Source organism: Tyto alba, unplaced genomic scaffold (assembly GCF_018691265.1).
Source record: "Tyto alba isolate M040663 unplaced genomic scaffold, T.alba_DEE_v4.0 Super-Scaffold_1000006, whole genome shotgun sequence".
Lineage (NCBI taxonomy): Eukaryota > Metazoa > Chordata > Aves > Strigiformes > Tytonidae > Tyto > Tyto alba.
This window is the reverse complement of record NW_024881272.1, coordinates 34321146-34346401: the sequence shown is the minus strand read 5'-3', so window position 1 is coordinate 34346401 and position 25256 is coordinate 34321146. Positions and strand designations below refer to the sequence as shown.

The 25256-nt window shown below is 48.2% G+C and overlaps 2 protein-coding genes across 2 annotated transcripts; one reads left to right on the top strand and one right to left on the bottom strand.

The window, feature by feature from the left end:
- Positions 1-3108: 3108 nt before the first annotated feature.
- Positions 3109-12604, top strand: RPE65 (retinoid isomerohydrolase RPE65). The gene is made up of 14 exons (XM_042806358.1): positions 3109-3315; positions 4101-4183; positions 4847-4997; positions 5603-5710; positions 5804-5945; positions 6631-6778; positions 7078-7159; positions 7494-7626; positions 7750-7889; positions 8438-8567; positions 9585-9699; positions 9816-9910; positions 10033-10144; positions 11307-12604. The coding sequence occupies exons 1-14, from the start codon at positions 3305-3307 to the stop codon at positions 11456-11458; spliced, it is 1602 nt and encodes a 533-aa protein (XP_042662292.1). The 5' UTR covers positions 3109-3304; the 3' UTR covers positions 11459-12604.
- LOC104362510 (methylcrotonoyl-CoA carboxylase beta chain, mitochondrial) lies at positions 12314-25251 on the bottom strand. The gene is made up of 13 exons (XM_042806359.1): positions 25076-25251; positions 24517-24807; positions 22701-22897; positions 21330-21508; positions 20317-20397; positions 19702-19880; positions 18237-18429; positions 17136-17227; positions 16035-16191; positions 15174-15296; positions 14392-14540; positions 13834-13915; positions 12314-12519 (listed from the first exon to the last, which is right to left on the bottom strand). Exons 2-13 carry the CDS (start codon positions 24801-24803, stop codon positions 12436-12438), a joined length of 1803 nt encoding a protein of 600 aa, XP_042662293.1. The 5' UTR covers positions 24804-24807; positions 25076-25251; the 3' UTR covers positions 12314-12435.
- Positions 25252-25256: the final 5 nt, after the last annotated feature.

Sequence of the window (25256 nt, the reverse complement as noted above, 5' to 3'; positions counted from 1 at the left end):
TGTGCTTAGCAGCACCTTTTTTTGCAAATTAGTGCTAATAACAACTTCCTTTTAGTTGTATTAGTTGCAAGGAAGAACAGTTTTATAATGTGTTGGTAGGTTATATGCTGTCTTATGCTTTTTCTGGTCTTTCATGTCAAGCCAGAAGTTGCCTGGTCTAGCGTGGGCCAGTGTGCGGGGGCATCTGGTGATTCCAAGAGAGCAACTGGTAGAAAACAGCCAGGAGGTTACAGGGATAAAATGTTAATGGCTAATCTCAGCGTTGAGTCATGATGCAACTCTGTACTCCAAATTTAACTGCATATGGGCAGCAGACAGATAGAAGGGGCAAAATTAATACTTTAAGGGAAGGAGGGGGAAAGACTGAAAATCATAGGATGATAATTTTGGTGGGAAGGGACCTTCAGAGGTCATTTATCATATGATCATAGAATGGTTTGGGTTGGAAGGGACCTTTAAAGGCCATCTAGTCTAAACCCCCTGCAATGAGCAGGGACATCTTCAACTGGCTCAGGTTAGTCAAAGCCCCGTCCAACCTGGACTTGAATGTTTCCAGGGATGGGGGCATCTACCACCTCTCTGGGCAAACTGTGCTAGTGTCTCACCACCTTCATTGTAAAAAATCTCTTCCTTAGATCTAGTCTGATTTAGTACAAATCTTGTTTAAAATGAGTCTGTCTAAATTGGGTTACTCGGGGCCATGTTGAGTCTTGAATACCTTGGAGCTCTGCAACATAAAATACAGTATCAGTCTTCTTTCCATTTTATATTCCCAAACCAGTCTAAAGCAGCAAGACCAAAGCTGTGGTTGGAAAACTGCCCGTGAGGCAGCCCCGTGCGCTGGCAGCCCAGAACCCCCCCGTGCCCTGGGCTGCAGCCAGAGCAGGGGGGGCAGCAGGGCCAGGGGGGGGATTGTCCCCCTCTGCTCCGCTCTGGGGAGACCCCCCTGCAGTGCTGGGGCCAGCTCGGGGGCCCCCAACAGCAGAAGGACACGGAGCTGCTCGAGCGGGGCCAGAGGAGGCCACGGAGATGCTGGGGGGGCTGGAGCAGCTCCCCTGGGGGGCCGGGCTGAGAGAGTTGGGGGGGTTCAGCCTGGAGAAGAGAAGGCTCCGGGGAGCCCTTCGAGCGGCCTCCCAGGGCTTAAAGGGGGGACAGGAGGGGGGGAGGGACTCTGGGTCAGGGGGGTGGGGGTAGGACGAGGGGTGATGGTTTTAAACTGAAATAGGGCAGATTTATGTTGGATATTAGGAAGAAATCCTTCCCTGGGGGGGGGGCTGAGGCGCTGGCCCCGGGTGCCCAGAGCAGCTGTGGCTGCCCCCTCCCTGGAAGGGTTCAAGGCCAGGTTGGACGGGGCTGGGAGCCCCCTGGGCTGGGGGAAGGGGCCCTGCCCGGGGCAGGGGGGGGCACTGGGGGGGCTTTGAGGTCCCTCCAACCCAAACCAGGCTGTGATGATTCAGTGGTTCTACCTGAGCCACTGGTTGGGCTGGGGAGGGGTGCTGGCAGGCAGCCCCCATCCCGACAATGGCGAGTGAAGGGGAGGAGAGCCGCAGGGGCTGGAGGCTGCCTGTGCTTTCAGTCCTTCTTCTAACTCTTGCTGCCAGGTCTGCAGGGCTGGTAAGATGCAGAAGGAGGAAAACTGAACTGCTGGTGTGTTGGGCCAGGGACATTTTTGGATCTCTGCCTCCTGAGCCACTGGAGGAGGATGGGGCCTGGGAGGACTCTGTCACCATAGAGACGCTGAATTTTCATGACATCAATGATTAGGACACTGTTTGGAGTCCTTATCCTGCAGTTAATTAAAAATCTCCATCTTATTTGCACTGCTAAGAGGCCTTAAGTTTGCACTCAAGTTTATATTGAATGTATGTATTGCTAGGATGCTTCCACAGACAAATTACCATGTAATTAAGGTTGTTTAATATGAAGGGTTAATGGGAAGCCTCAGTTAAGGAGCTCATGACAGCTCAACCTGGTATCTTGTTTTTCAGTTAGAAGCCTTAAATGAACCCTCAGTCCAAAAGGAGCCCCTCGAGCTCATGAAGAGGAAACAACAACAGCACAGAAGGAAGCTCAACCTTTCACTTCGTGGTTGTAGTAGCAGACTGAGCACAGGGGCTGTTTGATGTCCAATTTTCTCCTTTCACCACAGTTTTGACGACCAGAGCCCAGCTTCTATTTGTATGGGAGGAGTACCTGAGGGTACGTGGTATTTATTATGAAATATCTTCATCCTGTACCGTAGGCTGCCTGTGAGGGGGAGAGCAATAATCTTTCTAATCTCGTTGATCTTTGACATTACTCTTTACAGCACCACCGTTTCCATAAACTACTCTTACTAAAGGTATTTTCTTCACACAATCTTTGGGCCATCTCTGACAGTGGCTGCATGTAAAACAGAGGGCGAGAAGGTTTGATGCCTTTCTGAGTGCGTGGGGCTGTTACACACCGCGTGTAAAAATTCTACTTTATGCGCATTAAATCTGAAGGAATCTGCCTTATGCAGCAACTAGAGCTGCTAGCACGTGCCCCTGCACCGAAACGCAGCAAAGGAGACAAGGGGGAGAAGGGGGGGAGGACGGCTGTGTGTGGAGAGCCATGTGCAGCCACGGTCCGAGCAGCCATCCCGGCCCTCCTGGCCGGTGGGAACCGCTTGAGACCCCCTGTACGCCTACCAGAGCGCTGAGGCTCACAGACACAGTCTTCCACAAAAAACCCAGGACGGAGGGAAAAACGGCTGGCTGACGTGCACGGGAGCTGGGAATGATAATCTCGAACCCGGCCGGCGCTTTCTCTCTGGGTGCCTGTAACGTCCCGTGGCTCGTGGGCGAAGCACCCGTGGCGGCGGGCAGGCGGGCAGGGCCGGGGGACGCTCCGTTCCGAGGTGCCCTGGCAGGGAGGAGCTGTTTCTTGCTGTCCACGGGGAGTGGGGAAGTTCTCCCCGCAGCGCTGTGGTGAAGAGCCGAGCAGCCAGCAGGATTCCAGCACGCTCCCTTTCACTCCTTTCTGGGTTGTTTTGTTTTTTTGTCTTTGTAATCACTTTTGCTCGGGAAGAATTTAGGTCTTCCAAAAAAAAAAACAAACAAGCCCACACTCAAAGCCCTTTTTTGTGTGAACGGCGAGACAAAGCCTCTCAAAGCCCGGGGAGGATTTCGGTGGTGAAAGCCTGCTCTGTTCGCGGGGTGCGCTCATTGGCGGGGGCGGTTTCGGGCGCGGGGGTTCCCCTCGGCTGGGCTCCGCGCCCCATAAATACCCAGCGCCCCGGCTCTCGCTGCGTGCTTGGCTCAGGCCCTTCGTCAGGGGGAGAATGTACAGCCAGTGAGTATCCCCACGGGCTTTCCTCTGCAGGAGCAAGTCACCGTGCGGCTGATGTGGTGCGTCGTTGGCTGGGGGGGGGAGTTGCTGTGAGGCTGGGGGTCAGCGTGGTTTGGAGAGGAGGAAGAGGAGGAAGGGGGGGTGTCTCTGTGTGGGGGTGTCCGTGCTGGTCCATTCCGTGTTGAGGCATGATTCTGGTCCCTGGGGGACAGGGTCAGCTCCGGGTACCAGAGGATGGTCTGTACGTTGGAGGGGAAGGACAGTGCTTCCCCCCCCCAACCTGTGCCTGGTGCGTCTTTCTGGGCTCTGCGGTAGTTAAAATTGGAATCAAACAAATAATTCTTAGCTACTCAAGTACACTTCACTCAAAAAAAAAAAAAAAAAAAAAAAAATGCTTATCCAAGACCTGGGAGATACAAGTTGGATTTTGCTTCCTGATGACTCAGGATATCCTGAATTTGTCTGTTGGGTGAGGGGCTTTGCCTGCAGGGCTGCAGCACGGGCTGTCCCGTCGCTGCTCCCTGTTCCTCCGTGTGCTCCGGACGGTTCGCAGGCGGCTGCCGTAGCTGGTCAGAGCCCTCGGAGCATTTACCCCCACAAAAGCTGGTGCTTCTCCCTCCGGATCTCTCCAGTTATTTGCAAGTCACAGATGAATCCATCTAGGAAAAAAAAAAAAAAACAACCCAAAAAAAACCACCAAAGGCAAACCCCCAAAACTCCCATGGGGGAGGGAAGCTTCCAAAGCTATCCCAAACCCAGGCTAACCCCGGCTCTGCTGGCCCTTTCAGAGTCGAGCATCCCGCTGGAGGCTACAAGAAGCTCTTTGAGACGGTGGAGGAGCTGGCTTCTCCAGTGACCACCCACGTCACAGGTTGGTGTGGGCTCCCCCATCTCCTCCTGCCCAGTTCGGGCTCTCGGGAGCTCGGAGGCTTTCCGAGGGCTGAAGCACGGGGTCAGAGCGAAAGGACCTAACAGGGCTGCTGTATTTTGGGGTAGAAGAAGGACAGATTGGTTGTGGGATCTGTAGATGTATTGATACTCAACAAAAGGGGGGACAGGAAAGGTGGGGAGGGACTCTGGGTCAGGGGGTGGGGGTAGGACGAGGGGGGACGGGTTTAAACTGAGAGAGGGCAGATTTAGGTGAGATCTAAGGCAGAAATCCTTCCCTGTGCGGGGGGTGAGGCGCTGGCCCGGGGTGCCCAGAGCAGCTGTGGGTGCCCCCTCCCTGGAAGGGTTCAAGGCCAGGTTGGACGGGGCTGGGAGCCCCCTGGGCTGGGGGAAGGGGGCCCTGCCCGGGGCAGGGGGTGCCACTGGGGGGGCTTTGAGGTCCCTTCCAGCCCAAACCATGCTATAATCTTTGTCGGATCAGTCTGCAGACAAAGAAAAAAAGCATAGTTCCAAGAGCTCACGCCTGTTTAAAAAACAAGTTTAACAAAGGAAGAAAAAGAAGTTTTGTTCTTTCTGTTGACACAACGCAATTAGTTGGTCTGATTTGCCACGGGCCGTGCACGTACCAACGCTGCAGCTTCCGCAGGCAGGGTTCCCCCCTGGCTGCGTGGAAGCCTCCTGAGATGTGGTCCCGGGTTGTTCGAGGTGGGCTCGGAGCCCTTCTATCACCTCTTTGACGGCCAGGCGCTCCTCCACAAGTTCGACTTCAAGGAGGGGCATGTTACTTATCACCGAAGGTACGTGGCAATTTTCCAAGCCAAAAAAAAAAAAAATAATAATAATAACAGAGCATTTGCTTGACTGTAAGCGCTGGGGACAGGCTCTGCTGCCCAGCACATGGGAGGTGCTGGTTATTTCAAGTCCATGTGGTTATTGGAAGTGCTCAACAGTGAGATCACTAAAACAGGTCAAAAATGACTGAAACTCCCTCGTAGTTAGCAGAAATGCTACTTTTTGTCCGAATTACAGAACATCTGGAAGGGGAGGGCAGGGCGGGCTGGATGTAGCTGCAGTCAGTGACAGAATTACATCATCGTCTGAAAGCTGGGATGTGTTTTCAGTTAGCAGCTGCTGAGCTATCAGCTTCCAGGTGTTTGGTGCAGAGTATTTAGCCAAAGCACTGTATTTCCCATCAGCTTCAGCTCCCCCACCAGCCCCCCCTTCCCGGGGGCGAGGGGGGCAGCTGCTGGACCCCACGCGCTCCAGATACAACATGAGGCTGTGGAGACCTGCAGCCTTCGGAGGCCTCGTGAGGCTCACGGCAAGAATATTCCCATCAGAGCTACGGAGCCTGTTGCTTTTTTATGGCTACGCCTGCAGTGTGCTTTCTTGCCCTGCCCAGGTTTGTCAGGACTGATGCCTACGTGAGAGCGATGACTGAGAAAAGGATTGTGATAACGGAATTCGGCACCTACGCGTACCCAGACCCGTGCAAGAACATCTTTTCCAGGTACCTTGGGGTCATGTAGACATTGCAGCGATGCCCTGCGGTGCTTCCATTACCAGGAAACCCCTGACTGCCTGTCCATTTTCCTCTGCTCAGGTTTTTCTCGTACTTCAAAGGTGTGGAGGTCACTGATAACGCCCTCGTTAACATCTACCCCGTCGGCGAGGATTACTATGCCTGTACTGAGACCAACTTTATAACCAAAATTAACCCAGATACCTTAGAGACAATTAAGCAGGTGGGTCTTTATACTGTGCTGCTAAATAGCTAGAGGAGTAAAACTAAAACAAAAATGTTTAATAACAGCCTCTTGCAACACAGCAGGAGTTGGGGTTTGTCAGGGAGATGCCACAGAAATGAAGCCAGCTGCGAGGGTTAACGAGAGCAAGGTTGGAACGAGCTTGTAAATGAACCCGCTGCTGCTGCTGCTGCTCTGAGTAATTTTTAATGAGGAGGTGGGGGGGGGCTCCGTGGGCTGTATCCTCACGCTTGGGTCAGGGTTTGCAAACTGGAGCTCGGTTGCAGCCTGGCCGAAGGGGACGGTAACCGTGGGACTCCCACCAGAGCTGTGCTGCTGCCTTTGTTCACACGGGAGCCGGGCCGTGCTCACCCTGCAGAACCGCACCTGACGCCCAGTGCGTGCTCAGAGGTTTTTCTTTGCCCTGCTACCAACATCCAGCCCGTGAAGCTTTTCCTTTGGGACCCCAGGATCCCAAACCTCTCCCTGCCACCATGTCAGCTCACCCGACCGTCTCAAATTGCTCTGCTGCTCTTCTTTTCACAAAAGCGGACGGTGGTTTGGGCTTAGAGAAGACCTTCCCACGTCTGAAGCGAGGACGCGTTGACCTGTGACGCCTTGAGGAGCTGGTGCCTTCCCAGCTCCTGCCGAGAAAGCTCCTGACTTTCTCCATCTCGCTCCTCAGGTGGATCTCTGTAAATACGTGTCTGTCAACGGGGCAACGGCTCATCCCCACATTGAAAACGACGGGACGGTTTACAACATTGGCAATTGCTTTGGAAAAAATTTTGCGCTCGCCTATAACATCATACGGATTCCTCCTCTTCAGGCAGGTCAGTTAACGCCACCTCTGAGCAAGCTGAGAAAATCTTGTCCTATAAATCATTTTTTTTACCCTTCAAATGAGTTTTGTCATCAGGATACTTTTTTTTTTATATATATATATATAGCCTTCTTTAATTTTTTTTCGCTTTTTTGAAGTAACAGAAATGTTATCTTTAAAACACTTCCAAGTGGTTCCTAAATCATGAACCTCCTTGGTGCTGAAGGCAGAAACTTGCTGGGGAAGCGCCATAAATACAGCCCAGGTATGAGTGAAACCCTCCCTAACCCTCCGCCTGTCCCGTTCCAGACAAGGAAGACCCGATGAACAGGTCGGAGGTGGTGGTGCAGTTCCCCTGCAGCGACAGGTTTAAGCCCTCTTACGTCCACAGGTGAGGTTTTGGGGGGGTCGGTGGGCTGAGGGCGCCGAAGGGGCTGCTGGCAGTGTCCCCCCCTTTTCCCTGCTGCGAGCACGCGACGGGGTGGGGGGGGGGGTGTGGGGGGACGCAGGTCCAGCGTCGCTCTACAGAGCCAGCACGCAGGGCGTGCTCTTGCACATGATCAGCAACTAAAATTAGGTGTTTTACCAAAATCAGGATGTTTACACTGCTGTCACCTTAGCGACAACCTGCACGCTCTGTTCAATGCTTAAGACAAACCACTACGTGGGTTTTGTCCGGACTAACTACAGTGAGCTCCATGTGCTCCCCGTACGTTTCCAAACAGCTTTGGGCTGACCTCCAACTACATAGTTTTTGTCGAAACACCGGTGAAAATCAACCTCCTCAAGTTCCTCTCCTCCTGGAGCCTTTGGGGAGCCAACTACATGGACTGCTTCGAGTCCAACGAAACCATGGGGGTAAGCAGCAGGTCCCACCAAACTGGGCTGTACTGGGCAGCCAGCCCTGGCCTGGGACATCCATCGTATTGGTTTCACCTTCGTTTTTCTGAGCCTAAACCAAGCTGGCTGCTTGCTTTTCAGGTCTGGCTTCACGTGGCAGAGAAAAAGAAAGGCAAGCTCCTCAACATCAAATACCGCACCTCGGCCTTCAACCTCTTCCATCACATCAACACCTATGAAGATAACGGATTTCTGATCGTCGATCTCTGCACCTGGAAGGGGTGAGTCCCTTCCCTGCTGGAATTGCCTCTGGCCCTCACACCGACTCCCTCCGACCCATCTAAATGTTAACGCATGACGGCATGTACACCAGACAGTGTGGCAGTTAGCCAGAGGTGCAGAGAGCCTGTGTGAAACTCATTTTCCAAGAAAAAAAATTATTTTTATCTCTAATCAATATTAGTGACTGTCAAAGTGCAGGTGCTATTCCAGCTCCTGGCGCTGCAATGAGCAGGATCTGGTTGAGGTCTGAATGCCGTTTTTTTGCGTAAGCAGAGAAATGTGGCACAGCAATGGTGATGGCCAGCCCCGTGTTGGCTGCAGAGCCAGGACACCCTGAGCTGAGCTTATCCTCGCCGCTGCCACAGGGTGCTTGGGGTGAACACCAGCAGCTGCTGGGTTTTCCTCTGCCGAGGAGCTGGACTGGGACTCGTCTTACTCCACTGAATTTTAATCAAAAAAAAAAAAAAAAAAACCAGCTGCATGTGACCCCCCCCACCCACTTGCAAATGCATCCTGTGTTCCTGTCTGTGATTCCATTTCTGTGCAGGTTCGAGTTCGTTTACAATTACCTCTACTTAGCCAACTTACGAGCAAACTGGGATGAAGTGAAGCAGCAGGCAGAGAAAGCCCCGCAGCCCGAAGCCCGCAGATACGTGCTGCCCCTCAACATTGACAAGGTACCGGGGCGGCTCCGGTGTCTGCACCCCTCCCCTGCACAGCATCGCTAGTGCCCCGCCGGGCCCCGCTTCAGTCCAATTCAAAGGTTTAATGGCAGGGGGAGGACTTGAAGTACGGGTCTTCAGAGAAATGTTTTGTTTTCTTCAGCTGATTAGTGTTATTCTGGGACCCCCCCTGCACCATGCACTCGCAGCCAGAGCAGGGGGGGCAGCAGGGCCAGGGGGGGGATTCTCCCCCTCTGCTCCGCTCTGGGGAGACCCCCCTGCAGTGCTGGGGCCAGCTCGGGGGCCCCCAACAGCAGAAGGACCCGGAGCTGCTCGAGCGGGGCCAGAGGAGGCCACGGAGATGCTGGGGGGGCTGGAGCAGCTCCCCTGGGGGGCCGGGCTGAGAGAGTTGGGGGGTTCAGCCTGGAGAAGAGAAGGCTCCGGGGAGCCCTTCGAGCGGCCTCCCAGGGCTTAAAGGGGGGGACAGGAGAGGTGGGGGGGGGGACTCTGGGTCAGGGGGTGGGGATGGGACGAGGGGGGACGGGTTTGCACTGAGAGAGGGCAGATTTAGATGAGATGTAAGGCAGAAATTCTTCCCTGTGCGGGGGGTGAGGCGCTGGCCCCGGGTGCCCAGAGCAGCTGTGGGTGCCCCCTCCCTGGAAGGGTTCAAGGCCAGGTTGGACGGGGCTGGGAGCCCCCTGGGCTGGGGGAAGGGGGCCCTGCCCGGGGCAGGGGGGGGCAGCGGGGGGGCTTTGCGGTCCCTTCCAGCCCAAGCCAGGCTGTGATTTCCCACGTGTTGCAGAAAGCCCCGCGTGCCTTGCTGAGCCCCAGTTCAGCTCCGGCGCCGTTTCGGCAAGGGGCTCTCCGGCTGCGCCGCTGCCCAGCAGACGGAAGAGGCAGCCGCCCCCCGCGCGCGGCCGTCCCGCGGCTCGGCCGCACACCCCCCCTGCACCGCTCAACGCAGCTGGCAACGGATCTGTGCGAAAAGACTGAGCAATTTGTTTCTCCCTTTCTCTTGGCTGTTTGTCGCAGGCTGACACGGGCAAGAACTTGGTGACCCTGCCCTACACAACGGCTACGGCGACCTTGCGCAGCGACGAGACCATCTGGCTGGAGCCCGAAGTTCTTTTCGCGGGGCCGCGCCACGGTACGGCCACCACCCCGAAGCCCAGCCAGCGGCGATGCGAGCCCCCCCCGCCCCGCGCTCTGCCTCCCGCTCAGCCTCACAGATAGCTATTTTTTTGTTTTGTTTGTTTGTTGTAGCCTTTGAATTTCCACAGATCAACTACAAGAAATACGGTGGGAAACCTTACACGTATACGTATGGGCTGGGGCTGAATCACTTTGTCCCAGACAGGGTAACTATCACCGCTCGGGCAAGGCACGTCTTTTTTCCATGAGCTTTCAGTTCAAGGACAAAAGTGTTGCTGAGATGTGGGGGTCTTGGGCTTTTTTTTTTTTTTTTTCTCCCCCCTTTTAGCTTTGCAAGCTGAATGTTCAAACAAAGGAGACGTGGGTGTGGCAGGAGCTGGACTCGTACCCGTCGGAGCCGATCTTCGTCTCCCACCCGGATGCCCGGGAGGAAGATGACGGTAAGGCCGGTTCTGGTTTGGGCCAGGGCAGGGTGGGTAGGAAAGCTGGTGCCAGGGGGGGGCGGGGGCGAGCAGAGCCCCCCCGGCAGCTCCCAGGCACCACAGCCCGGCGCCACGGGGAAAGTTTCTGAGGAAACGGGGGAAAATTAAGACTGAAAACCAAGGAGGAGCAAGACGTCTAGGTTCAGCTAACCCATCGCCCTCCTTTCCTGGGCCTTTTTCCATCAGGAATTGCAATATTTAAAGAATTCCAGGTGGCAGAAATTTGTGAAATTTAAACCTCTCTTAAACCAAGCGCGTTTTCTATTCCTCACCCATCCTCCCTGCGGAGTGGAGCGGGTTCAGGCTTCATCACTCGAGGACACGTGCAGCCCTGCACCTGTTTTTGAAGGCGAGCGGCCGCTCTCGGCCTGAGAGGGTGTCCACTTATTCCCTCAATTCCCCCTCCCCGACCAGGATTATGTGAAGCTGGGAGAAGTCTTGGCTCTGCTGAACTTAGGAGCCAACTCTCACTGGTTTATACAGAACCAAATGTCACATAGTGCCCGTTGCCAGGTCAGGAAAGTGCTTGTGCTGGGGCTTAAGTCCCACTGAAATGCTTTTAAGCTTGTTCTTCGAGGCTTTCCTTAGCTGAAGCAGACAAACGTGCGTTTTAGGAATATTTTGAAGTGTCTCCCACTTTCGGAGACTTCAGCTCCTGCAGAAGCTCTCTCTGACAGCTGCGTGAACACCGAGCTCGCGTTTCTGTCACCTTCCCGAGGGCGTGCGCGGGGCACCTTGTCACATCAAACCTCAGGGGCAGAGTTATAAAGTAATTTATAAATGAATTCGTAATGTTGAAAAAACGGACAAATCTGACACGCAGCCCAGGAAGTGATGTTTGTTGTCAGCCCCTGCGATCGATAGCTTTTCATGGCTCGTTTTCAGAATAAAAACGTTTCTCACAGTTTAAAAAACGAAATGCTCTAGGAGCTACCGTGCCACAGCGCCCCGATGACGGCCAGCACCCGAATTAGCATGAGAATTAAATAAACCATCTCCCCCTCTACCTCAGAAGCGAGGCTCGGGCAGCCAGAAGGGGCCCGGGGGGTGCCCGTGCGCCAGGCGGGGGGACAGCCAGCGCGGCAGCGGGGACAGGCGCCTGGTTTCTCTCGCCTGGCAGGGGTTGTGCTGAGCGTGGTGGTGAGCCCGGGCGCGGGGCCGAAGCCCGCCTTCCTCCTCATCCTCAACGCCAGAGACATGAGCGAGGTGGCCAGGGCCGAAGTGGAGGTGAACATTCCCGTGACGTTCCACGGACTCTTCAAAAAAGCCTGACGGCGGCCGGCGACACGTCCCGCCAGGCTCCCCCCAGCTCCAGAAAGGTGCGGTCTCCGTTCACGAGCACGCAGATGACCTAAATTCCTTCAACAGCGCTTGGTATTTGTGTGGCTACTTCACTAAAATTGAGCATTTCAGTTCTGTTGATGATTCTTCAAAATACTTAACCAGGTATTTTTCAAATACACCCTTCGGCATCATTTCCAGACGTACGGGGCTGAGAACTCTACAGCTAAAACAACCCAAGTTTGGGGGGGGGGGGCTGGTGAAGTTTTTTGTTTGTACAGAATTAAACTTTGCAGCTGCAGCAGAGTGAAAGATGCATGAAACAGCACAGTGTGTAAACTCAATACCTGCACATGCGGTAACATCACGCGCAACAGTGTCTGTGCTTCGTTACATGCTTTGAGAAAAGGTCATTTTTGCCCCTACTGAATTATTACTGATTTAAGTCCCCTCCTGGTCACTCCTTTAGTGCTCTCGGAGCAGCCGGAGCGGAGCTTTGCCAGAGCACCTTTGCAAAGCCGAGCTGGCAGGCCCTGGGCGGAGTGGCAGGCAGCATTTTGTCCTTTTCTAAGGCTGAAAACTGCACACACTAGCTTACATGTTTCCTCTTTCCCATTTCTTTTGTCAAAATGCAGTTCTGGATTTCATGCTAAAACATTAATATGAAAAAAAAAAAAAAAATATCAAGCAATTCTTACCACTTAGGATGAATTTGCTTCCTTAGAGTGCTACAGACTCTCAGCTTAATCCTTCCTTTCCACAAAACAAATTTTCAAATAATGTAGGAAGAGGCTATGGTTCAAAATACAAACTTATTGCTAACAGACATAAAATCCAGGATTCTTGTTTGTCTGCAATGGTTTAACGTTTTTATTAATGCTCTCAAAGAATTAGAAAATCACTTACATTCAAGATTTCTAGTACACGGCGCTAACTTTAAGAGGCTGATTCTTTGGAAATGGCTGCTGTTACATCCTGATGACAGGAAACCGACACGGAGACACGACCTGGTACTTCTGCTGGTCTAGAATCTCTAAGCACTGTGCAATTACCTAATGAAAACCAAAAAAAACAGTAGAAGCAATGAGCCTCTGAAACATAAAAATTAGTAAAACTTACTAGTTCTGCCCTCAGTCAGCAATGCATCTGTTCTTACTTTCTGCAAGACAATGAAGGTTTAAAGCGAACAGCCGCTGGCTGTGGCGCGGGGGGAAGGAGGGGTCGGTGTAATGGGCCACGGGGGCAGGGAAGTGGGGGGGAAGAAATGTTCACAGGATCCCCAAATTTATACACAGCATGCAGACACCACCAAAGCACTTGAAGGGCACTGTGGTGGCAAGAGAATTCTTTTTGGAACACTGGGAAGCTATTCTGCTGTGGAACTCCAATGCGAACATGTTATGTGATAATCCATTTCTGTTATTACACAGCTATGCTCCCACGATTCCCAATCGCTTATCAAAAATTAGCAGAACATCCTGCTCTTCCACATCCATCTTTTTCTAAGAAATCATCTTCCTTGGTGTCTTATGACGTCAGGCACTGAAAATACAGAACTGCTTTTGGTCTTTGAAAACAAGACAGTTCTCCCTATTCCATTGCTACTGGAGCACATGCTGTCTTTTAAAAGCCTATTTTAAGAAAAGCACATTAAGGATCTGGATGAGCGCATTCTGTCAGCTCAGATAAAGCTAAACATAAATTCCATCTATTAGCAAGAACTGGGATAAAGTAGCAAAACAATATTGTAAAAAAACAGCTAGACATGCAAATGTGAATTGTGGCGTCCTGGTACCCGAGAGTAGGAGTGATTTATTTCAACTATCATGTGTTTTCTTTACACATGTAGTTCCTAGGCAGTCTCAGGGCTCTTGTACTAGAAAATATTGCAGTGCTCTCCCATCATCAAAGTTCCCATAAACGCCACAGAAAATATTTAACATCTACCTAGTACCATAAATATGTACTGCATTTATATGTATTACTTGGTAACAGGCTGTATTCGTGACCTCTGAGTAAACAAGCTTAAGAAGTGCAAAGACCATTTTAGGTATTGCTAATAAACAATCTAATGAGGAAAAATAGAACAAAGGTGGCGCTTCCAGAAGGGATCTAATGAAGTGGATGTCTGCTAGCTTAAAAAATAGATAAAAAGAAAAAAACAGAAGCTTTTTGGACATACTAATGGGGAAGAGAAAAGATGAGAATTACAAAGCTAAATTCCGCAGGAAATGGAGTGAGAAGTGGGAGACCCAGTTCTGGGAATCAGCGTGCCGCTGACCTTGAATGAGTCACAGGCTTACGCATTCGCCCCGAGAGCCTTTTGAGATCTGAGAATGAAACGTACTCTAAGGAGAAATCCCTACCTTTCTAGTATTTTGAGGTAGAATTACACCATCATCCCAGAGTCTGGCAGAGGAGTAAAATGCACTGCTTTCTTCCTCTAGCCTGGAGAAGGCAGGGTATTAAAGAAGCTTAAAAGCACAAAATGTAATCAAAACCATCAAGCCAGTAAAACAAAATCATAGATGAAAAAGGCATATTCTTGACTCGCAAGTGACTGTGCAGTACTACTGTTAAAATTCATGAGAATCCAGCAAATAATAGATCTGATCAGTCTGCAGTACAGACCACCTTCCGCAGCGGGATGACTGCCACTGCTCCATATACAGCAGAATATCTTGATTTGGGGTTCTATGGCTTGAGATCTTGTTTGGGGGTTTTTTGCAAGTGAAACACTTGTGTTTCCTTGAGAAGATCCTAAGAGCAGACATGGAATTACATGGAAACTTAAAATATTTTTCAGTGGATCCAGGTTTGCTTTACTTGTGTGGGATGTGTTGATCTGTAAGATGAACAACAGGAGGTAATTTAACCAATTAAACCCCAGTGTAACTGCAAGGGTTTATATTTAATGTCCTTACTTTTCTTTCAGATGTTTTAGCTCTGATTCATCTCCTGTACAGTCATTGTCCCCAGCCTGGGGGACTGTGGAGAAATGTCTTGAATCCACAAGGGCAACTCTCGCATTAGGCCACAAGAACAGAAAGTTTGGACTGAACGATCTCCCGCACTACAAAAAAAAAAAACCGCACAGTACAAACTTACTGAAATGAATCCCAAAGAGATGGCTGCAGGATGACACGATCCCAAATACAGTTTGATTTGTAGAGCGTTAACGATACAGCTCCTTTAGCATTACAGCTACAGCTCCTGTACCGGCGCAGACATCCTGTGGTAGCAACCAGCACAACCCCCGCTGCCTTCAGTATTGCTATTTAATTATTTCCTATACATTTCATGTCAATTATTTTTCTTCCAAGCACCGACGTGTTTAGTTCTGAGCACACAAAGAGCCCTGCTGCGCTGACTAGCAGCGCGAACTGCACACGTAGTAACACAACTCAAGGAGCTGTGCTCCTTGATCACGGAGAACGTGTGCTGTGAAAAGGGAGGACTGGCTCCCGAGAAGGGACATTTTCGGAGGATCTGTTTTTTAGAAGTGACTCCGGGTCCTTAGGTGCAGACCAAATTTGCAGTAATCACATCTTGTGATGCACTTCTTACTTCAGAAGCAGTTAAAACGACGGATCCAGCTAAACGTCTGTAACATCAGCTGACTGCGGTTTAAAAAGGAAGTGCTGTGAGATGTTGGTATAGTTTAAAAAACCTATTGCCAAACCCGGCAGATCTACGCCACCCGTACCATAACGTAACTGTCGCTCCCATAGCAGCCACCAATTACAATGGTTATTTTGGGAACAGCAGCACAGGCAACAGCAGCCATCATGGAGGCCTGGGCTTTTAATTTGTTGGAGTGGGCCTCTGCCTGAAATGAAAATGAAGATTTTAGATCCTTTAAGTCTTTCTTCTAGATTCCCTCCACTCCCACCAAACTTGCTTTTCTAAAACATTTATTTCTTTACAATTCTGTATGATCGTTTCCTCCACAACAGTCAGACAGCATCATTAACTACCATATCCCGTCATGCATTTATTTCACAACGTGTATCAGCAGAACAGTTATAACCAGTGTGCAGAAACCTACACTCCTGAGCAACCCTAGCTCTCCCAGGCATTAGGAAAGCTCAGCCTCAACGCAGTTATGCCAGGCTTTGTCTGAAGTGCTGCTGACACGTGGGAGGAATTTCTGTTCTGCAGAAACAGATCGCAAATACTACGAGGCTCGCTGTAGCCCAGGACAAAACATTCTGTATTTTAATGCCTTCACTCTTCTAAAAGAGAAATATCTGTTTTTCTGTGGGGCGTAGTGGTATCAGAAGAATCAATAGGCCGTATTTCCATGTAAAAAGCACTATAAATTCCAAGTTTTGCAGCTTGCGTTGCCAGCTGGACAGTACCATTTTAGAGAAGCATACAGGCCTGCTTAATGTTAGAATAAAGTGAGAACGCTCACGGAAAGATTTAAGAACAAAGTAATTCTGAAGCATCATGGTTTAAACAAAAATAATTTTCCTAACAATTAGTAATTTTCAAAATGTAACCTTAAACACAACCAGAACTAGGAATTGCCTGAAGCAAGGATATTGGACTAAAAATGCCATACCTGTGAGATGCTTGTGGGCTGTGCTGTGTGTGGAGCAGTATTTTGGAAAAAGAGGATGGGGATGCTCCGCTGACTGCAAAGCTGCACGAAGTGGCTGCCCTTGAGAGAAGCGTCGTGAGACAGCTCCCCGTTGCTAGCCACTATCCCCACCAAGTGCCTACAAAGCAAGACACGAGAACATTTTCACTTTTGAACCCTAGAAATTATGACTGTGTAGCTGATACGTAGCTGATAAAGTTCTGCAGGGTGGAAACATAAATATCCATACACACGGAGAGAGGGAGAGAGAGATCTGCCCTTGACAGAAATTCAGGATGTAGAAGGGTGAGTGTACGTGTGCCGGTTCATTCTGGGAGCCTCACATACCTAACAGACACGCCGCCTCACTGCACTCCTGATGCGTAAAGCACGGAGCAAGGACAGGGATTGGTACCAGAGGGCAGGTGAAGCTACAGCTGACCTGTCAGAGTTTACACTGCAAGGCAGCGCACAAGGTGCCAGGACCCTGGGCTCTCTCTAACTCCTGTAACATACAACGTAACAGTCAATCTGAAAAGTTCATACTTGCAACCTACAGAGCTGATAAAAATATGTGAAACTACCTTTTTTTTAATTTTTAATATGCTTTGACTGGAATGTTACGCACTTCATGAATGTGTTAATACTGGAGTCTGAGCTGAATTATGCAACGTTTCATTGTAAGGGTGTTCCCCCATCTCCATCCCATGGGAGAAGGGATGCTCGCTTTCAGCTCAGTTTGGGAAGGAACGCTTTTAACGATGCTGTTTCTTATTTCTCAAGGAACTTGGTGAGACTTCAATGTTCCAACCGTCTGGCTATTTGTGAACAAACAAATCACTTCACAAAGTCATGAAAAACATTAATTTGTAATCACTCTCTGCTGCTCTTGGCCTGAGACACGGTGAATTCAGAGCTCAGGGACAAAAGCTCAGGCATCTAGGAGTATTTTACTACCAACTCTTGACTGGCTGAGAACTTCATAAACATTGTTATTGGAATACTGTGAAATCTGATAATGATATGAAAGCTATTTAGACAAATATGTCCGCACATTTTGATAGTGAAATGTTATAACCTTACCCTTGCACGTGGCCAAAGCCCGTTACTACTGTTGTTCCATAATTAGCCTTGAATTCCTGGAACCTGCTTCCATCCATCAGACGGCTCAGAATCTGCAAACAAATACACAGCCTTTACTACAGAAATTTAAGTGAAAATAGGATAGTTCTGCTAAAAGATATGCTCTGTTCAAATAGTACCAAGACCTGTATAATGCAAAAGTCAACCCAAATGAGCACAGAAGGACCTTTCACGTCTAACAGTCTGCTAAACACTCAATATGCACAAAATATCAAATTTGTGTTTACATTTACCAACCACGTATTTTGAGCCAAAGTTCAACTTCCAAATTATTTCAGTGTTACAGAGCACAGCTGATCATGCACATAAAAATGCTATAAAAACCCCAGAGTTTGTGTGCATAAGAAACATTCAGCAGAATGTTTTTTCAAACACAGTTTAAAAAGCTGCCTTCAAAGCTACGCTGCTTTCTACAGTCAATCCCCTTAACCGCAGGAATTTAGCCCTGGAAAAGGTACTGGATTCACATCCTCAGAGACTAAATCTCTTCTAGAACACCACAATGAAAATAGCATGAGCAGCTCTGCAGGTCTCTTCTTATGTACTAGCGTCTGTCCCAGCCTCAAACAAGCTTAATTTGAGCTTTGTTGGGTTTCAGTCAGTATTTTCATTAGGCACTGAAGTTACAAGGTAAAAGTCTTGACTACTTGGGTTAAAAAAAAAAAAAAAAAAAAAAAAAAGGCAGGAGGAGGGGAAAACAGGACACGAAAAGGGTGCACACTCTCAAGGCAGCCAAGCCAGTACAAGACACACTGCCGTAACAGCATCTCAACCAGGGCCTGGAAACAGACGGGGATCAGCAGGCATAATCTGTAATTATCTTATCAGGTTTTCAGCTTAAATATTTTCTATAATTCTACAGAACTGTTGCCATTCCGCTTTCTTGCGGACTCAAGGCAGTTTGGCAACCGATGAGGTAATGAGAGAGAATATCTCAGGGACTTCAGGGGTCTCCAAGAGAACAGCCTGTTGGCTGTTAATCTGGAGCTACCAGCCAGAGCGGACGGAGAGGACGGAGGAACGCAGCATCTGTCACCTTACCAATTTTACAGGAAGAGTACACCTGTAATCTTGCGGTGCCAGGCCCAAGAGCTCATCAGAACTGTACAGAGGACTGTCATACTCTATGACCTCCTCTGGTGGTGGATCATAATTTAATGTTGAGATAACATTTCGAATACATTCATAAGCTTCCTTTTCTGAAGATGCAAAATGGTCACTACAGCCACTGACTCTAGGAGAGAGAGCAACATTAATTCATAATGAATTAATGAAATCCGAATTCTGGTAGAAAAAAAAACTAAAGGAAAAACCTCAACCTGCACTGTGACTCTCCAAACTCCCTGAAAACACTGTGTGGTTTTGTTCTTGTCTGAATGAGTTGAAAGCAGTCAGTCAGTGGTATTTCTGTGCAATCCAACCCCAAAACAAATTCACGGTAAGAAGTTTTTCCCTGTGACTTGTGTTCACCTATATTAAAGGCAGGGGTTTGAATTTATTTTCAGGATGATGTTGTTGCAAACAGTGTAAGAAAGGGAAACCAAACTTTTAAAATTATTCCAAAATAAGCACTTCCAGCCTGGATATAAAGACAATGACTTATTACATGTAACACAGTTATCTGACTGCCACACTAGTATTTGTTTTTGTGAGAAAGGTATGGAATCTGATTCCTGTACACGCAGCACAGAATGCCAAGAACAAAGAAGCAAAGCCACCCTTTCCCCCTATCAAGAGAGGAGTAACTATTTTGATGACAACAGCAATTTCTGACATTAGGAAAGAAAAAAGAATTTCTAATGCATTTTCCCCATCATCACAGTATCTGAACACTCACAACTGGTTTTCTTAATATATGTACCCTGACAACGTTTACATTAGGAAAAGAAGTGGTGTCATCCCTCGTCTATAGCTGGTCCCTCTGAGGCACAGAGGAACTGACTTGCCTGACGTTGTTCAGAAAGTATGTGGAAAAATGGGGAACCAAAACCAGGTTTGTCCAATTCCTGCTTCACCCCATAACATCACTTAATTTTACTCCCATTTAGCCGATCTAACCAAAAACCCCTGTACCTGAGAAGGAAAGCAAACAGTGTAATTCTAGGTTCTACTCTTGGCCCCGATCCTGACCTCTGTACTTAGGTGAGATTTCTATCAGCCAGTGTGTGTGTGCGTGTGTGTGTGTATACACACACAGTGGAAGTGGAAAGTTCCCGTGGACAGCAGTAAAGCTGAAATTACAATGCCACGTTGCCTTTTTCATTTCAAAGCGTTATATCTAGCCCCGTGATTCTCCCACATATATAACTGAATACCACCAACCTTTGTAATAATTCATGTATCATTTCTACTCGTTTTTTTCACCGTGGGTTTTTCAGTCCTTGAGGACCATACTGTACCCTGCCACCTGCGTAGCTTCAGTCCCATTAATTTAAGATAAAATAACAGTTTCGTTAAAGCTAAGCATGCTGAACTCTCTACTATTTTGAGGACTTATTTCACATACTTAGTGTGAAGTTTAGCTCCTCCTAGGTCCTCAGGAGAGACATACTCTCCTGTAGCAGCTTTTACCAGAGGAGGGCCAGCAAGGAACAGTGTACCAATTTTATCTATCATCACAGCTTCTTCTGCCATGGTTGGCATATAGGCACCTCCAGCTACACAGGAGCCACAGACCACTGCCACCTGAGGGGCACAGAAACCAGAACGTGTCAGGATGCTGGGGAGAGGAGAACAGAAAGGCAAAACCATTACATTTATTTCAGAAACATTCAGGAGCCTAAATCGCAGCTTGGGGAACAATGAACTAGAGATATAAATACCAGCAGGAACAACAATGCTGGTTTTGAGAGAGTTCAGTGTTTACTCTGAAATAACCTAGTGATTTGATGCTTTTCCATCACAATCAGTCAGTAAACACTTAAAAGAGCCTTAAGGCTGAAGTATTCTGTTATGTGAGATACTATTTGAATCTCCCCCCACAAATTGAAAAGGTGAGCTTTAGGAATGTTTTTGCATGTTTGAGAGTTGCTCCTAGAATCTGTGTTAGAACAGAACTTTTTTTTTAGAAGTCTGCTGATCACATATACTACAGTCACCTGTACCCCAAACGACGCTGTACCTGAGGGATTCTCATGGCAGACATTATCGCTTCATTGTAGAAAACTCTGCCACCGTGCGACTTGTCAGGGAACAGCTCTGCCTGACGACACAGACAAAAGACAAAGTGAGTTTCGATATTACCTACAAAAGCCAACACTTCCTCTTCATTCATTCACAAACACATTGTAACCGACTCCGGGAAGGTCACGGCTAACAATCCTTCCTGAAACTTTCACATACAGCACTGGCTACAGTATTTATTCCCCTTATACATTGTGCAATTCCACATAAATACCCACCTGTTTTGAAAGCAGAGATAAGTTTCGTAATTTTTTGTGCAACCAATTTATTCTACAAAAAGTGAGACTGTAAACAAGGCAAAGGGGAAGCTCATGTTCATACTTGATCTGTGAAATGACTTCAGCACACTTTCCCTTTTTACTCAGCTTTTGTTACAACTCCTTAAGCCAGGTACAAACTTTTTCCATGTGTTTGCTTTCAGCCTGGAGAGGGAACAACTACAGCCCCTGTGGTAATATGACCTCTGTACACTGAAAGGTAACCTGTGCAAATTCTCCTTTTACGGGCAGAATTTTTAAAACTACATTTTTAAAGGCCGTGGAGGTTACTGCATTACTATCACAAACATTACAATAAAATACAGAGTCATTTTATAGATTCTGATGTTGAAAATAGAAACCTCCAACAATGTACTAACCTCTTAAAGACACCGAAGCATTTCAGCACACTGAGGAATACCCATGCTTGGTCAGCACTTTGTCCCCCCCACCAATACTCAAGTTTCTAACCTTTGATTAGATGCTAGACACAAGATCAGCCAAAGTCATCTCCACTGTTACAGATCTTTAAATAATCTCCTGCACGCTGATTTGCGGACAAAACTCAAGTATAACAGACAGTGCAAGTCAGCCAGCCAAGAAAATACAACATAAACCTAAGGTTCATTGCTAAAAATTAGCGTGATTAAGATCAGCATAGGTGTTTTCTTCTACGAAGTGGTCACAATATTACCTGCAGTGGTAGGAACGCTCCCCCGCTGTCAACCAGGTACACACATAACAGTCTGTTCTGCATGGCTATTTCTTGAGCTCTCAACTGTTTCTTCACCCCGATTGGAAAAATAGCTCCTCCTTTTACAGTTGCATCGTTCGCCATGAAGACACACCAGATTCCACAGATTTTGCCAATTCCTGTAAGCGGTACCACAGGCACTTATCAGGACTCTCTAAAATACCACAGACGAAACAAGGGGGCCAAACTTTAGCTATTTGGCAAATTTTCCTTTGTGTAACCCTATTTCGAGAAGGTGCAAATTAAGGTGCAAATACCACACAGGGAAGAAATCTATAGCTGTCTGGAATAACAAGCTGAAAGTTTCAATAAATGAAAGTTTCAATAAAATGAAATGACATTAAAAAAAAAAATAAATGACAGAAGACAGAACTTGAAATAAACATACTTACTCCTGGTGACAAGGTAAGAGAAAAAAAATGCATAGTTTGACTTCCAACTCTTAAGAGAAGGCAATTAAAAATTACCTATATAAAAGGGAAAATTTAACAAGAGATAGGATTTCATACTCTATTCTTCTTGTTACTTTTTAAACTGAAACTGTTCTTCAAAATGCAATGAAAAGACTTGTCTATAATTTGAAAAATATTACTAAATAAATGTCACAGCTCCTGCATCTTACTGTAACTTGGCCCCTTTCCTTTAGCAGGCAAATGTGATTTGACACATCATCCTAAATTTTTTGAGACAAAAATCAGTAACTGGTAAGTAGAATAAATTACTAAATCTAGAAGAAACGAAATCACTTTTTTTATTTAAAGGTATCTCCCAGATGCCCCAGCAACAATCGCAGAAGAATAATACAGCAGTGGCTGAAGTCTTCTATGTTGGGAGCTGCTACTGGATAGAGCTGATGTTCACTTTTCCTAGGAAAACACATTCTTAAGGTACTAAAATATCCCATAAACTTGATTACATGCATCTTTTCCATTTCCCAGTAAGAACAAACACCTCACCTTCAGTGAGCAAGGCTGGTTACTCCGGGAAGGTGCGCAGCACATACGGAATACAACTAATACACACTGCCTACAATCCTTTACTCATCACTGCACCCAAATAACACCTCTCAAATTATATTACAGATCACTCTGGTTCAAAACCCTTCTGCCTTCTGGGCTGCATCTCCAGCACAGGCTGCTCAGAACACCCTCAACCTGGGCCGCATCTCTAGCACGGGCTGCTCAGAACACCACCCTCAACCCATATCTATCTTTAGACCTAATTTGAATCATATTTAAGGATATGAGCAATGCAACAAATGAACTTCCCCAGCCTCCCCTTCCATCTCATATTACACGTGCCAGCAGTGACCTGTAAGGCACCCAGCAGCAGGGACATCACCATACGGCATAGCGAGGCCTGCCAGCGGAGACAGCTCCAGAAAAGACTCATCGTCAAGCAGCAACTTCAGGCGGTCATGAACAAACAGCTTCTTGTTTCTCTGAGTATGATGCAAGATGGCATTTCCTCCCCCTCCTTTACTGACAGTCTCCAGCAATTCTGAATATCTGATTTAAAAAACAAAGTTTCAGTCAATGAAAACCACCTTTGCCTACAAGTTACCCATTAGCAGGCTGCACATAGTACTTAAATGTGTTGCACAGTTTTCATATCGATGGCGTGAGAATGAAGATGAACTTGCATTTTTGCATTACCATTTCTTGTAAGAAAAAGCAAAGGTTTGTTAGTCAAAGCAAGCATTTTGGTTTCGTTATTCAAAAATTGTCTAATAAAGACAAAAAAAGAGTGAAATAACTGAAGTATTCTATCTGCAGTTTATGGTTACAGCAAGCAGACATTACTAAGACTGCATCCTCCCCTGGCTGTTGCCTATATACACCCAACACACAGTGTTTCACAACATATGATCATACTTAATCTCTGCCAGCAACCCCCAGCAGCAGAGTATTGACAAGGGGCTGATCAGCAGCCACCAGCGCTGACCTGGAGGGATACTGCCCTACAACAACATTAGCCTGTAAACTTGCAGTCATTAATACGGCTATCATAATCTGCTAGTCCCAATTCAGCATGGACATTTACCTCCATGTTCCAACTACTCCAGGGGAGAACCCAGCTTCCTGCTTCAGTTCCCATCAACAAGTTTTTCTGAGAGGCCTAAAGCATATTCTACAGCACAGAAGATATACTTTAAGCATGTTGGATACTGCAGTGTCGCTACAGTCACGACGAGAGGAAGTGATTACCAAACGTTACTGTCAGGACAGCATCAAGTACAGATAATGAGTTGAATAAACCGTCAACAAATGTGGTATCTCAAATAATTTTTGGTCTTAAATAAACCAGATTGTTCATTTATTTAAAGTAAAATGTTTTTCGCCAAGATGGATCCTCTTTAACTAAAAATTCTGTGTGTCCTAACTACTTATGCACTACCCTGTACGTGACTCCATTATCTTACTGTGGCTTCCTGCAGACTGTAGAGATTGAAAAACCTCAGGAGAAAAAAACTAAGGATTTTGAATAATGTCGTAAATGCCACCACAGGAGGGCACAGTGTGTTTTCCATAGCTTTGCTTCCAGCTCATGTACCATTCCTCTGAACAAAGGCGTTTGAATTTTTGCCATCTGATCTTTAAGGACAAACACATAAAATACATTTTCCTGCTTTTATCAATGAATCACGATTAATTGCAGTAACTGTCGCCACTCTTTCAGGAGGGATCTGTAAATGTGTGAGTCACCCTTTATGCCTTTGCATGCAAAATCAAACACGAAACAAATTGCATGAAGGTCTTGAAAAAATACTGTTTGGCAATATATGCAAAACAATGTCTCATGGCACTATTTTAAATACAGTCCGCACCTCGGTTTAGGCACCGCTGTCAACATTTAGGCACCCCTTTGGAGAAGCTGAAATTTTGAAGTGCTGATCCTTGTAAAATTCACTCTGCAGAGAAGCTGCCCAAGAGCAGCTAGGAAACCAGTTTAAGCTTCAAACTGGTTAGGTTAAAAAAACAAACAACTTTTTAATTTTTTTTTAATCTCCGGATGTTTAATTAGCGCTCTTTCTGCGTTAAAAAGTTGCTTAAAATGCCTGTCAGTAACTCTCACGTCATCTCACAAGCAGCAACATTTTTAAAATGCCACAAAAGCAGTTTATTACCTTTTAATAAGAGTCTCACTGTTCCTTAAATTTGCTTCGAACACATGTCGATACACGGATAGGACACGTCCGTCTAAAACAGGGTAAGATTTTGCACACCACCTGTATTTTGCTTTATTGCTCACTAAACGGCAGGGCAGCAGCATGTGCGCTGGCTGTTTACCGTGACACAATCCCTCGTATTTCCTTCGGAAGACGCGATTTAAGCTTTGCAACCTCGGCAGCAGCGCGGGAGTGGCGGGGGGGGTCCGCCTGCCGAGGGAGCGCCAAGCGACGGCGTTCCCCATGGCCCTGGGGACCGAAGGGAGGAGAAACAGCATTTACGGCTGGAAATTAAACCTTCGGGTCCCCTCGGCCGCGGGGGGCAAGGCGGGCGGCCCGGCGCTGAGGGGGGAGAGCCGCGGTTCCCGCCTCACGCTCCGCTGCGGCCCGGCGGGGCAGGAGGAGCCGGCGGCCTGCGGGGCCCCGCCGGCGCCCTCAGCGCCGGTTCGCAGCGGGGAAGGGAACCCGCTCGCCCTCCCCTCCGTTCCCCTCCCGCCCCACACCCCCAGACCCTTACCCGGGCAGCCGCCGCGGAGCCGTCCGTCCCGGGCCCGCCTCCCGGGGCGGCTCCGCGGCCTCCCGCCCGGCCGCTCCCCGCTGCCTGCCGCGGCATGGCGGCCGCCGGGCCCGCGCCCTCCGGGAGGGCCCCGCCACAGCGGTAACTTCGCCTCGGAAGGGCAAACATTGCCAAAACGGCC